General features: G+C 36.9%; 1 protein-coding gene across 1 annotated transcript in view; it reads left to right on the top strand.

The window, feature by feature from the left end:
- Positions 1 to 12,020, top strand: part of STT3B (STT3 oligosaccharyltransferase complex catalytic subunit B) — a 104,607-nt gene that overhangs the window by 55,067 nt on the left and 37,520 nt on the right. Inside the window, exons 4-5 of the mRNA XM_023192293.2 lie at positions 7,730 to 7,795; positions 11,614 to 11,713. Coding sequence (XP_023048061.1) covers positions 7,730 to 7,795; positions 11,614 to 11,713 — 166 coding nt within the window. The remainder of the gene's footprint in view (positions 1 to 7,729; positions 7,796 to 11,613; positions 11,714 to 12,020) is intronic.

Genomic DNA, 12,020 nt, shown 5'->3' with positions numbered 1-12,020 from the left:
TGATCTGTTCTTTTCCCACGCTGTCTTGATTCCTATAGTTGTATAATAAGTCTTGAAGTCAGGTGTAGTATCAGTCTTATTTCAGTATCATGTTGGCTAGTCTCAGTCTTTTGCCTTTCCATATAAACATTCAAATTGATTTGTTGATGTCCACAAAGTCACTTGCTGAGATTTTGATTGTGATCACATTGAATTTACAGATCAAGATGAGAAGATTTGTTATCTTAACAACATTGTCCTCCAGTATTGTGTATAATCATTTATTGGTTCCAGTAATTTTCTTTCTGATTCTTTGGGGTCTTTTACATAGACAATCATGTCATTCATGAAAAAAGTCAGCTTCGTTTCTTCCTTCTCAGTTTGTGTACTTCTTATTTCCTTTTCTTGTCTCACTGCATTTGCTAGGACTTCCATTACAATGTGAACAGAAATGGTGAGAGAGGACAACTTTATCTTGTCCTCATCTCAGGGGGAAAACATAATTACTAATTTATTTCCGGGCTCTGTTCTGTTCCATTGATCTGCATGTCTATACCTACCTCATAAACATAGATCAAGAAGTCTGTACTGACCCGATTACTGTAACTTCATTGTACATTTTAAAATTGGGAAGTATTGTAGATTTTTATGTATTGATCATATATTCTGTGACCTTGCTAAACTTGCATGTTAAAATTTACTTTTTAGATTCCTTAGGATTTTCTACATACAAGATCATGTTATCTTTAGAGACAGAGGGTCTTTGCTACTTTTTTCCTGAACTGTATACCTTTCGTTTTTTTCCTTGCCTGGTTGTATTGACTGGAACCTCTAATGTCACGTTGGACAGTGTAGTTTTTCCTGCCCTGTTTCCTGAAATAATAATCATAGGATTGGTATTACTTCTTCCTTAATTGTTTGGCAGTATTTACCATTGAAGCCATGTGGACCAGGGAAGATTTTTAATATGAATTCAACTTTTTAATGGCATAGTTTTATTCTGTGATGTTCTATTTTTTCATGAGTAATTTGATAATACTTATCTTTTTATTTTATTTAAATGACCTAATTTGTAGGCAGAAATTGTTCATAATATTTCTTTGTAAGTCTTTGGATTTCTGTACAGTCTGTAGTGATGTCACCTTCCTTATTCCTGGTACTGATAATTTGTATCTTCTCTCCCTTCTTGATTAGTCTAGATAAAGCTTATCCAACTTTTGGTTTCACTGTTTTTTTTTTTTTTTTTCCTTTACATTTTCAATTGAATTGATTTCTTGGTCTTCGTTATTTCCTTCTAATTTGCATTTGGTTTACTCTTTTCTAGCTTTTTGAAGTTGAAGCTTAAGTTATTTTCTCCATTTCTACTTTTCTAATATAACTATTTAAAATTATACTGTATTTACTTCTTTAACTGTATTCTCTGTATTGTAATATGTGGTGTTTTCATTGTCATATAGTTGAATATTCTTTGAATTCATAGTTTCTTTGACTCATGGGGTTTTTCTAAGCATGGTGTTTAATTTCCAAATATTTGGGATTTTTTTAGCATACTTTTTTTTTGTTGATTTCTAATTATGTTGTTGAAGACCATATTTTGCATAATTTGTCTTTTTAAGTATGTTGAGACTTGTTTTATGGTCTAGCACAGAAGTCTGTGAAGTATGGCCCATATGTAGGTTACCTGCTTTAGTAAATAAAATTTTACTGGAACACAGCCCTGGCCATTCATAAACATACGGCCTTTGGCTTCCTTTACACCAGAATGACAGAATTGCATAGTTGTGACAGATCTGGCTCCTAAGTGTAAATATTTACCATCTTGACTGTTCAAAACAAGATTGCTGTATCCTGGTCAAGCATGTTCTCCATCGTGGACAGTAATCCACATGTGCTTGAAAAGAACATGTATTCTGCTGTTTGGAGGTTACATATTGTAAATTAATGGTCAGGTCAAATTGGTTGATATTGTACAAATCTTCAATATGCTTATTGTTTTTCTTTCAAGTTCTGTCTTCAACAGTATGGTTGGAGATTTCAATAACTGCCTCTCAGAAACAGTTTCTTCTTTTAGTTCTGTTAGTTCCTGCTTTATGTATTTTAAGGATTTGTTTTAGGTCCCTGTACACTTAAAATTTTTACATTTTCCTGGTATTCTGACCCTTTTGTTATAACGAAGTAGTTCTCTTTGTCTCTAGGAATGTTGTCTTAAAATCTGCTTGCTTTGATTGATTTGGTATGATTCCTGTTTCTATGGCTTATCTTTTTCTGTCCTTTAAAATCAAAGTATTTGTATCTCTGGATTTTAAAAGTTTCATTGACTGCATATGGTTAGATCTTGCTTTTTTATCCAGACTGACCATCTCTGCCTTTTTATTGGAGGTTTTAGTCCATTTACATTTAATGCAGGTTTTAAATATTATTTGATTTGCTCCTGCCATTTACTGTCTTCTTTTGTGTTGAAATGCATTTTTCAGTATACCATTTTAATTCCCCTAATTGTTTAGCTGTTATTGCTATTTATGTATAGCGCTTGATACAGAGAACGAATTATGCATCTTAATATTACAATCTACTTCTACTTAACATAATTCTGGTAAAATATAGCACCTTTGCTCCAACACAGCTTTATTTTTTTTCTCCTCTCCTCTGTCCTGTTATTGTCATGTGTATTATATCTATGTATGTTATCTACCTAACAACACTGATTATATTTATATTCATATAATTTACAATTATTAAGAAAACAATCAAGAGAGTCTTCTATATACTCCATATTTACCATTTCCAGTATTCTTTATTCTGTCCCGTGATCTGAGTTTCCATTTGTTATAATTTCCTTTTAGCCTGAAGGATTTTCTTTAATATTTTTTCTAGAGCAAATCTGCTGTAATGGAATTTTTCAATTTTGCCTTCATTTGTCCCCCAGTTTTTTTGAACTAGGGTAAAATTGACATGACATAAAATGAATGTTTTAATCATTAAGTATATACTTTATTGGCATTAAGTACATTGATTATGCAACTGTCACCACCATCCATCTCCAGAGCTCTTTATTTTGCAAAAATGAAACTCTATACACATTAAACAATATCTCCCCTTTCTACCTTCCTCTCAGCCCCTGGCACCACCATTCAAATTTCTGTCTCTATGATTTTGATTAAATACTTCACATAGATAGGATTATATAGTATTTGTCTTTTTGTGACTGGCTTGTTTCACTTAGCATAATGTCTTCAAGGTTTATCCATGTTGTAGCATGTCAGGATTTTCTTCCTTTTTAAGGTGGAATAATATTCCATTGTATGTATATACCATATTTTGCTTATTGATTCATCTGCAGATGGATACTTTTATAGTTTAGCTACTTTGAGAGTGGTTATACAAATCTCTTTCCAAGACTTTGCTTTTAATTATTTTGAGTGTATACCTTGTAGTGGAATTGTTGGATCATATGTCAATTCTATTTTTAAATTCTGAGGGAATGCCAAACTGTTTTTCACAACAGCAGTATCCATTTACATTCCTACCAACACTGCACAAAGGTTTAATTTTTCCCAGTTCTTGCCAACACATGTTATTTTCTGGTTCTTTTGATAGTAGCCATCCTAATGGGTGTGAGGTGGCATCTTGGAGTTTTATTTGTAGTTCCCTAATGAGCAGTAATGTTGAGCATATTTTCATGTCCTTATTGCCCATTTGTAAAAGCCTACACCTTCTCCAGGGTATTCGCAGTGACTTTCTAATTTCCCGTCATATATTTCTTCATATATATGGTTGATTTTGGATGTCATAGTCTTCAGTATTTGGTTTCCAAAGTGGGGAAAAGCAGAAAAATGGAGGGGAAAGAAGTGCCAGCCCTTTAAATCCCCTGTCAGTCACTTCAGCCAGAGGAGGAGGGGCTTGCAACAATGGGGCGAAAGTGCAAGGGTGATACCTCTTTGTCTGCTCTTCTATGACAAAAAGCAGCAATCAGTGATCAGAGTGCAGAACCTCAATACTTGGAGGACAAGTTTCCTCACATCAGACTGATTCTGCCCGAGCAGTTATTGTCTAGGTGGGGAGCTGATTTCTGTTGCTGCTTCTTTCACTGTCTTCCCAGAATCCTCACCTGCCTTCCTTTTTGAAGGATAGTTGTGTAAGAATGTATTAGGTTGCTGCAAAAGTAATTGTGATTTTTCCCATTACTTTCAATACTTTTCTCTTTCATTTAACACTTGATAATTTTCTCTTTCATTTAACACTGTGAGTATGTCATACCACTGCCTTCTGTCAAAATTTTTTTTCTGATGCAAAGTCAATCGTATCGTTACTTCCCTGTGGGGTTTTTTTTTTTTTTTCTCTTTTCAACTTTGCTCTGTCTTTATCTGCCAGTACTTTGCCTACAGTTTGTCTAGGTGTAGTTCTCTGTATTTATTATGTTTGGTGGCTTCTTGGGTTTCATGGATCTGTAGATTAGTGCTTACCTTAGAATTTGGGAAGTTGTAATTGTTTCTTTACATGTTTTTATCTGTCTGTCTTCGTAGCCTCTCCTTTCTTGAACTTCTCTGTTCTTTGGGTTGGATACTTTCTGTTGACCTATCTTCATGCCCACTAATTCTTCTGCCATCTCAAATTTGCTGTTAAGCCTACTTAATGAATTTTTTATTCCATTTATTACGCTTTTCAGCTCTAAAATTTCTAGTTCATTCTTATTTCTCCCATGTATAGGAGAATATGTATATATTCTATATGGAAATTTCTGTTATATTTTTCTTTAATTTTCTTAATATAGTATTCGTTAGTTCCTTGAACATGTAACAGCTGTTTTAGAGTCTTTATCCTCTAACTCCAACATCTGGGCCCACTCAAAATTAGTTTTTATCAACCGTGTCCCCTTCCCCAACCTATACGTGTCCAAATTTGGGTCACACTTTGTTTCTTTGCATGTCTTGTAGTTTTGGGTTGAAGCTTACCTGTGTTATTTTAAAAAATAGCTTATCTGAACATGCAATTTTCTTATTTCAAAGCTTCTACTACTGGACTCCTTAATATGTGTAAAAGAAGACCAAATGGTGAGCATGACTTACTGTCTGGGAAAAAAACTCAATCCGTACTTTTTCTCTGCTTTCACACCAAAACAGTAATCATCAGTACAGAAGACTCATGTGACCTCAAAATATTTGGCGATTTCTCCCCATTGCCAAGCAGTTAATTCTGCTGCAGACACCAGCCGGTGTCCTCCAAATCATTTTTGACACTGTCTACCTGGAGAAAGCATGAGATCCCATAGGTTGAGGGCCTGTCCCCAGCACACCATCCCAGCTTATGCCCCCAGACACCAGTTGTAAGTCCAGGCCTCTAGAACTTCTGATAGCCCAGCTGAAATTAGGGATTCCCATCACCCCCTCAAGGTTTTTTTTTTGGACGGAATCTCACTCTGTCCCCAGGCTGGAACACAGTGGCACGATCTCGGGTCGCTTCTACCTCCCTGGTTCAAGTGGTTCTCCTGCCTCAGCCTCCTGAGTAGCTGGGACCCCGCCCCGCCACCATGCTCAGCTAATTTTTGAATTTTTAGTAGAGACAGGGTTTCATCATGTTGGCCAGGATGGTCTCAACCTCTTCACCTTGTGATCTGCCCGCCTCGGCCTCCCAAAGTGCTGGAATTACAGGCATAAGCCACCGGGCCCAGCCCCCCTTCACAGATTTGATTGATGTGCTAGATCGGCCAACAGAACTCAAGGAAACACTTAGTTCAATTTATTGGCTTATTATGAAAGATATCCTAAATTATACAGGTAAACAGCCAGATGAAGAGATATGTAGGACAAGATCTGGAAGAGTCCCAAGTGCAGGAGCTTCTGTTCTTATGGAGTTGGGGTGCACCTTCATCCTGGTACATGGATGAGTTGTTGATCACCTTCCTGTCAGCCTCCTTGTATTCAACTGTCTGGAAGTTCAGCAGACCCTGTCCTTGGGCCTTTTATGGAGACTTTATTGGTTGTCCATGATTGAAGCATGGACACCCTCGTCAAAATGTGACTGGACAAAAAGAGTGTGACCTAAACTTAGCAAAGCCTACTGTTCAGATTCTTCTTGGCCTCTCTGTGCAGCATTCCTTCCTCCAGGTATGGGACAGAACACTCTCTGAAATAGAGGGTCTTATGACCCAAAATCAAATTAGAGCCCTGCCAAGTGGAGAAGTGAAAAGTGAGTAGGAGAAGTTCAGAGAGAGAGATTCTGTAACAAGGGGAATTACGAGCCACAAACTGGACAGAAGTCCATATATCATAATACCACACTTACAAAGTCCTAACTTTTCTCCTAAAGTCTTTTCAGTTCCTTCTGAGTAGCTCAGCTGTTGTTTTCTGTATTCGCAGGTGTTGCTATTTTCCCCTTTTGGTTATTGATCCCTCTCTCCTTGTTTATAATTCTTCAGTGCCTCCTTTGACATTTTGACCATTCTTTTACGTAGATTTTGTTATTCTCATTTCTGTTTTCATAGCACTTCGTTTCTGATACCTACCTCTATTATAGCACTTGATATATAGCACCTTTCATCAATCCTAAAATGTATACTTTCTCCACAGATTTTGACATCTCTGAAATTAGGATGTATGTTATGAGTGATGGCCATAGATTCTATGAAATATAGTATATTGATTACTTGCTTTTCAATTTACTTCCTCTAGATTGTGAGCTTTTTGTGGGCTTAAAATTTTTAAATTCCACACCTCTACTTCTTCTATCTGTGCCTGCTACTGAATTCACTGTGGGTGGTTGATTGGATGCCTTGCATCTTTCCTGCCTCATTGCCCTCAAAGTTCTGCCCAAAACCACCACCTCAGTAAAGCTTCTGGTGATTTTATCCCAGCCAGAACTGCTTTCCTGACTTTGGCATTCAGGCTCTATAAGGACCTTTTGGTACTCAGTGTTTATACTCACCATAGGGCCTCTTTTATATTATGCTTTGACTCAGGTTCTTGCCTTTGTATCTTATCTCCCTAGTACAGGACTGAGTTTTAGTTTGTGTCCAACATAGCCTAGCAAAGTTTTCTGTGTATTAGTAAATACTGAAAAATATGTTTCATTTACTTTTCTCTTTCAGCCAGTTGGATTGAGCCTGAGGAAGTTTCAGGATATGAACTGTATTTAGTGGTTGTAAAATATACCTTGGTTTTATTGTAATAGATTATAGCAGTCTGGGTTCGGTTAGGAGAGAGAAAGAGGTATTAATTATGATAAAAGAGTAACTAAAATAGAAGGAAACTCTCTATGGTATCCTAAGGCTGAGGGAGGGTACCCAAGAAAGGGCAAACTTGGAAGGTTTTCACACCTCGTTGCATAGGGTGTGGTTCAGCCCATTGAACTGGTTTGGCACTGCTGAACAAGCAAAAGACCACTCTGGAATGTAGACACTTAAGGAAAAGGGGTGGGAGGTGGCCATGGTGACCTGTGGCATGGTGTGTGGATATCAGTGAGGGCAAGAGACTTTGCAGAAAATGAAAAAAATGTAATTTGTTTTTTAAAAGGTGATTCTTTTAAATAACATAACGTGCATAACAGAGAATGAGAGCTATTCTTAAAATGTCTCAGTGTGCTGCTCAGTGTTATAAACACATATATTAAGTACGTCTGCATATCTGAATAACCACAGTACTTTTAAAAATAACCTTGACTTTTTGTAGCACGTGGTTACCAAACATTTAACTTTTAAAATTCCACAAGAGCATTTGTAAGCATTTTTATTATATCAGTTACTTTTATTTTTTAGGTAAAATCCGTAAAAACTGGGTCAGTTTTTTGGACAATGTGCTGCTGCTTATCCTATTTCTATATGGTAAGATTTCATATTTGAGACTACATGAAGTCTAATAGGTCTTTGGAGGTTAAAACAGTTCTCTTTTCTCCTGAAGTCTATAGGATTTTTATTTTGTTTAATGTGATCTTTCATTACTACCATCCTCTTTCCTTCTCCTACTCACAGGTCCTGTATACACATGCTTTGATGGAGAGGGCTAATATTTAACCCTCAAGTAAAATATTTGCAGCAAGTGAAGCAAAATGTTTTCAAATGTACCACTTCAAAATACTTAAACATTTTATTAAGAATTTTTTTTTTAATTTTTAAAGATTATATTCATTATTTATTTATTTATTTTGAGACAGAGTTTTGCCCTGTTGCGCAGGCTGGAGTGCAGTGGCACAATCTCAGCTCACTGCAGCCTCCGCCTCCTGGTTCAAGCAATTCTCCTGCCTCAGCCTTCCGAGTAGCTGGGATTATAGGCACCCAACACCACGCCTGGCTAATTTTTGTATTTTTAGTAGAGACGGAGTTTCACCATGTTGGCCAGGCTGGTCTTGAACACCTGACCTCATGATCTGCCGGCCCTGGCCTCCCAAAGTTCTGGGATTACAGGCATGAGACACCACGTCTGGCCTGTCATTTATTTTTTCAGAGAGAGTGTCTGTCTCTGTTATCCAATCTGGAGTGCAGTGGTGCAGTCATAGCTCACTATAACCTTGAATTCTTGAACTTCAGTGATTCTCCCACTTCAGCCTCCCCAGCAGCCAGGACTACAAGCATGTGCCACCACGCCTGGCTAATTTTTAAAAATATTTTGTAGAGACAGATCCTCACTCTGTTGCCCAGACTGGTCTTAAGCTCCTGGCCTCAAGCAATCCTCCTATGTTAGCCTCCCAAAGCACTGGAATTATAGGCGAGAGCCGCTGTGCCTGTTTTAACTTTTTAATGACTTAAATTTATTTTCTATTCTTCGTAGCTTTATTCATTTTATTATTATTATTATTATTATTATTTTTTTTTTTTTTTGAGGCAGGGTCTGGCTCTGTCGCTTAGGCTGGAATTCAGTGGTGCGATCTTGGCTCACTCTAACCTCTGCCTCCTGGGTTCAAGCTATTCTCATGCCTCAGTCTCCCAAGTAGCTGAGATTACAGATGTGTGCCATTATGCCCGACTAATTTTTGTATTTTTAGTAGAGACAGGATTTTACTGTGTTGATCAGGCTGGTCTCAAACTCCTGACCTCAAGCGATCTGCCTGTCTCAGCCTCCCAAAGTGCTGAGATAACAGGTGTGAGCCACGGCACCCGGCCCCTAGCTTTATTTTTCAAATAGCTCTGACAAGTAAAATATTTTCCAAGTTAGATTGCATACTCAAAAAGAATAGGAAATTTTGCCTGTCGTATATCGAGCATGGAGCTATGTTTGGATGAAATAAACTTTTACTTAACACTCAATTTTAAATGTGATATTAAAAATTAGTTTTTCCATATTGGAGTTGACTAGGTAACTGTTTAATGTTAAAATAATCTGAGTTTTTAACAGTCATTATCTAAACAGTTTAGTGAAGAGAACTTAGAGCAGAGAAATAAGAGTAATTGGAAGTCTTGTTGAAAAGGATAACCTAAGTAAAGAGTTAACTAAAAGGAGAAACGGAATGAGAAAAGGTTGTAGAAAGAATGTTATTCTGGCCCATTTGCTTTCATTTCACTCCTTCAAGTAAATGAAGGAAAACTCTTAAAATGAATTTATGTGGATCCGAAAAGAAATAAATCACTGTAGTTAAAGATCATGCATAAGATCAGCAAGTACTTTTCAGAACATCAGATTTACTTTCAGATTGGTTTCAGCTTTTCTTTGTTCTTGAGTGAAGAGAGTAGCTAAGGTAGCATATTGATATTATACTCAATTTTCAGCCTTAAAGTAGTAGGTACCTAGAGTCATTACTGAAATAATGGTCATATCCTCTAGGTTAACCTGTAAATTTACCTCCTTTTTTTTTTTTTTTTTTTTTTAATGAGATGGAATTTGGCTCTTGTTGCCCAGGCTGGAGTGCAATGGCACAATCTCAGCTCAGCACAATCTCGGCTCGCCGCAATCTCTGCCTCCTGGGTTCAAACGATTCTCCTGCCTCAGCCTCCCAAGTAGCTGGGATTATAGGCCTGTGCCACCAGGCCTGGCTCATTTTTGTATTTTTAGTAGAGACGGGGTTTCTGCATGTGATCAGACTGATCTCGAACTCCCGACCTCAGGTGATCTGCCTGCCTCAGCCTCCCAAAGTGCTGGGATTACAGGCATGAGCCAATGTGCTCGGCCACCTACTTTTTGTTTTTTTTTTGAGACGGAGTCTTGCTCTGTCACCGAGGCTGGAGGGCAGTGGTGTGATCTCAGCTCACTGCAAGCTCCGCCTCCTGGGTTCACGCCATTCTCCTGCCTCAACCTCCCGAGTAGCTGGGACTACAGGCACCCGCCACTGTGCCCGGCTAATTTTTTGTATTTTTAGTAGAGATGGGGTTTTACCATGGTCTTGATCTCTGACCTCATGATCCGCCTGCCTCGGCCTCCCAAAGTGCTGGGATTACAGGTGTGAGCCACCGCACCTGGCCCACCTACATATTTTTTTAAACAGGTTTCTTAGGATTAGGGTGCAATATTACCTCTTTATTCTTCTTTCTCTTTTTTTCTATACCGTAACCTATATAGTAGTCTTCTGAAAATTAATGATAATTTGAGCTAATCTTTTTTTAATTTTTAAACAAATGTCATAGAATATGTGCACCCAAGTTATCCGTGGCTCCTTTTAAGTGGTTAGAGCCTGGGGCACATTCTGGGTAGTTGTACTTAGCAATATCAAACTTGTTCTCTTTCAAATTTAGGCTTAAATTCTGAAAGTAGTCAGAAGTCTTTCAGTTAGGACTGGCGCTCCATTAGAGTAACATTGTTTTTTGTGAAAAATACCATGTGACCAAGGCAGAAAACTGGTGTATGTGTGGAAAACTGATGGCAGTTCTCCACAAGGGGTTCTGAAATATTTTAGGTAAGAGCAGCATTATTGGAATAGATGTGCTGGCCTGTAGTCTGCTAACGTGACTGTTGATACAAATGAACCTTTCAAGACAGGCTCTAATTATTAGAGGACATCTGAGAGCTTTGATATTAACAAGAGCTTATTACCTATTATTTAGTGTACCAAAAAATTAATTCTATTGGTTGAGAATGGAGATTCTGTTTAGAATATTCATTAATGTAGACCAAAAACATCCTCAGTTATTCTGGCTAAATAGTGTATATTGTATAAGCCAAACATTAAAATGGGATCTTGCTTTGTATAAATCCATTTTTAAGAAAAAAATTTATGCCCAGCTAGCACTTTTTTGAGAATCTCAAAGCATATTCATGTCATCTGAATTTTTTTTAGTTGTCAGTGAGTCCTTTCATTGCTCTTACTCTCAGTGAACTTTCTTACAACAAATTTGTTATAAAAAGTGGGTGAAGTAAAAACTTTATTTTCAAAATTTATTATCTATATCCTAAAACTCCTTGTCTCTATGACAGCCTGTTTACTGACAATTCACAAATTATAATACTCTCAGCTTTTCTATTAAATCTAGTTTAGTTTGAACATTTCTCCAGTGCATTTGGAAAAGCATATTGGATTTGTGGGATCGTGTTATTTTAATGATCAATAAAATTGAGGAATACGTTCTTTATAGGTTAGTAAGCTCTTATTTAAGCATTTCTCAAAATTGCTAAAATCTTAATGTTTATATTTGCTCATTGTATGTTTAGATTCCTAAATATACTTATTTTTAAAAAGTAAAAATATAAATTTAACTTAGCACTTCTTTTCATATAGGTCTCTGCTTGGGGTGGTTATGTATTTATCATCAATCTGATTCCACTGCATGTATTTGTGTTGTTACTGATGCAGAGATACAGCAAAAGAGTCTACATAGGTAAGTAATATGATTTTTGACATCTGTCAGCTAAGAGATGTTTTGTATACATTCTTTTTATTGAAGAGATATTTCTATTTGGTCAATATTATGCATGTAAAGGTAAAAATAATTTTGTGTTCATTTTGCTGTTTATATTGATAAGAAGGTCAGACATTTTTATGGAAGTGCTTTGTCATCAACTTTTCCTTGGTAAGTTTTTGTTTTTTTTGGTTTTTTTTTTGGGGGGGGGGAGAAATTAGTCTGGGTTTAATATTTGTCAGCTCTTTTTCTTCCCCTTAATTTTGGGGAATGGGAATTTTTATCA

This window comes from Piliocolobus tephrosceles, chromosome 2, assembly GCF_002776525.5.
Source record: "Piliocolobus tephrosceles isolate RC106 chromosome 2, ASM277652v3, whole genome shotgun sequence".
Lineage (NCBI taxonomy): Eukaryota > Metazoa > Chordata > Mammalia > Primates > Cercopithecidae > Piliocolobus > Piliocolobus tephrosceles.
Note: the sequence above shows the minus strand (reverse complement) of the source record. Positions and strands in the feature narration are given on the sequence as shown.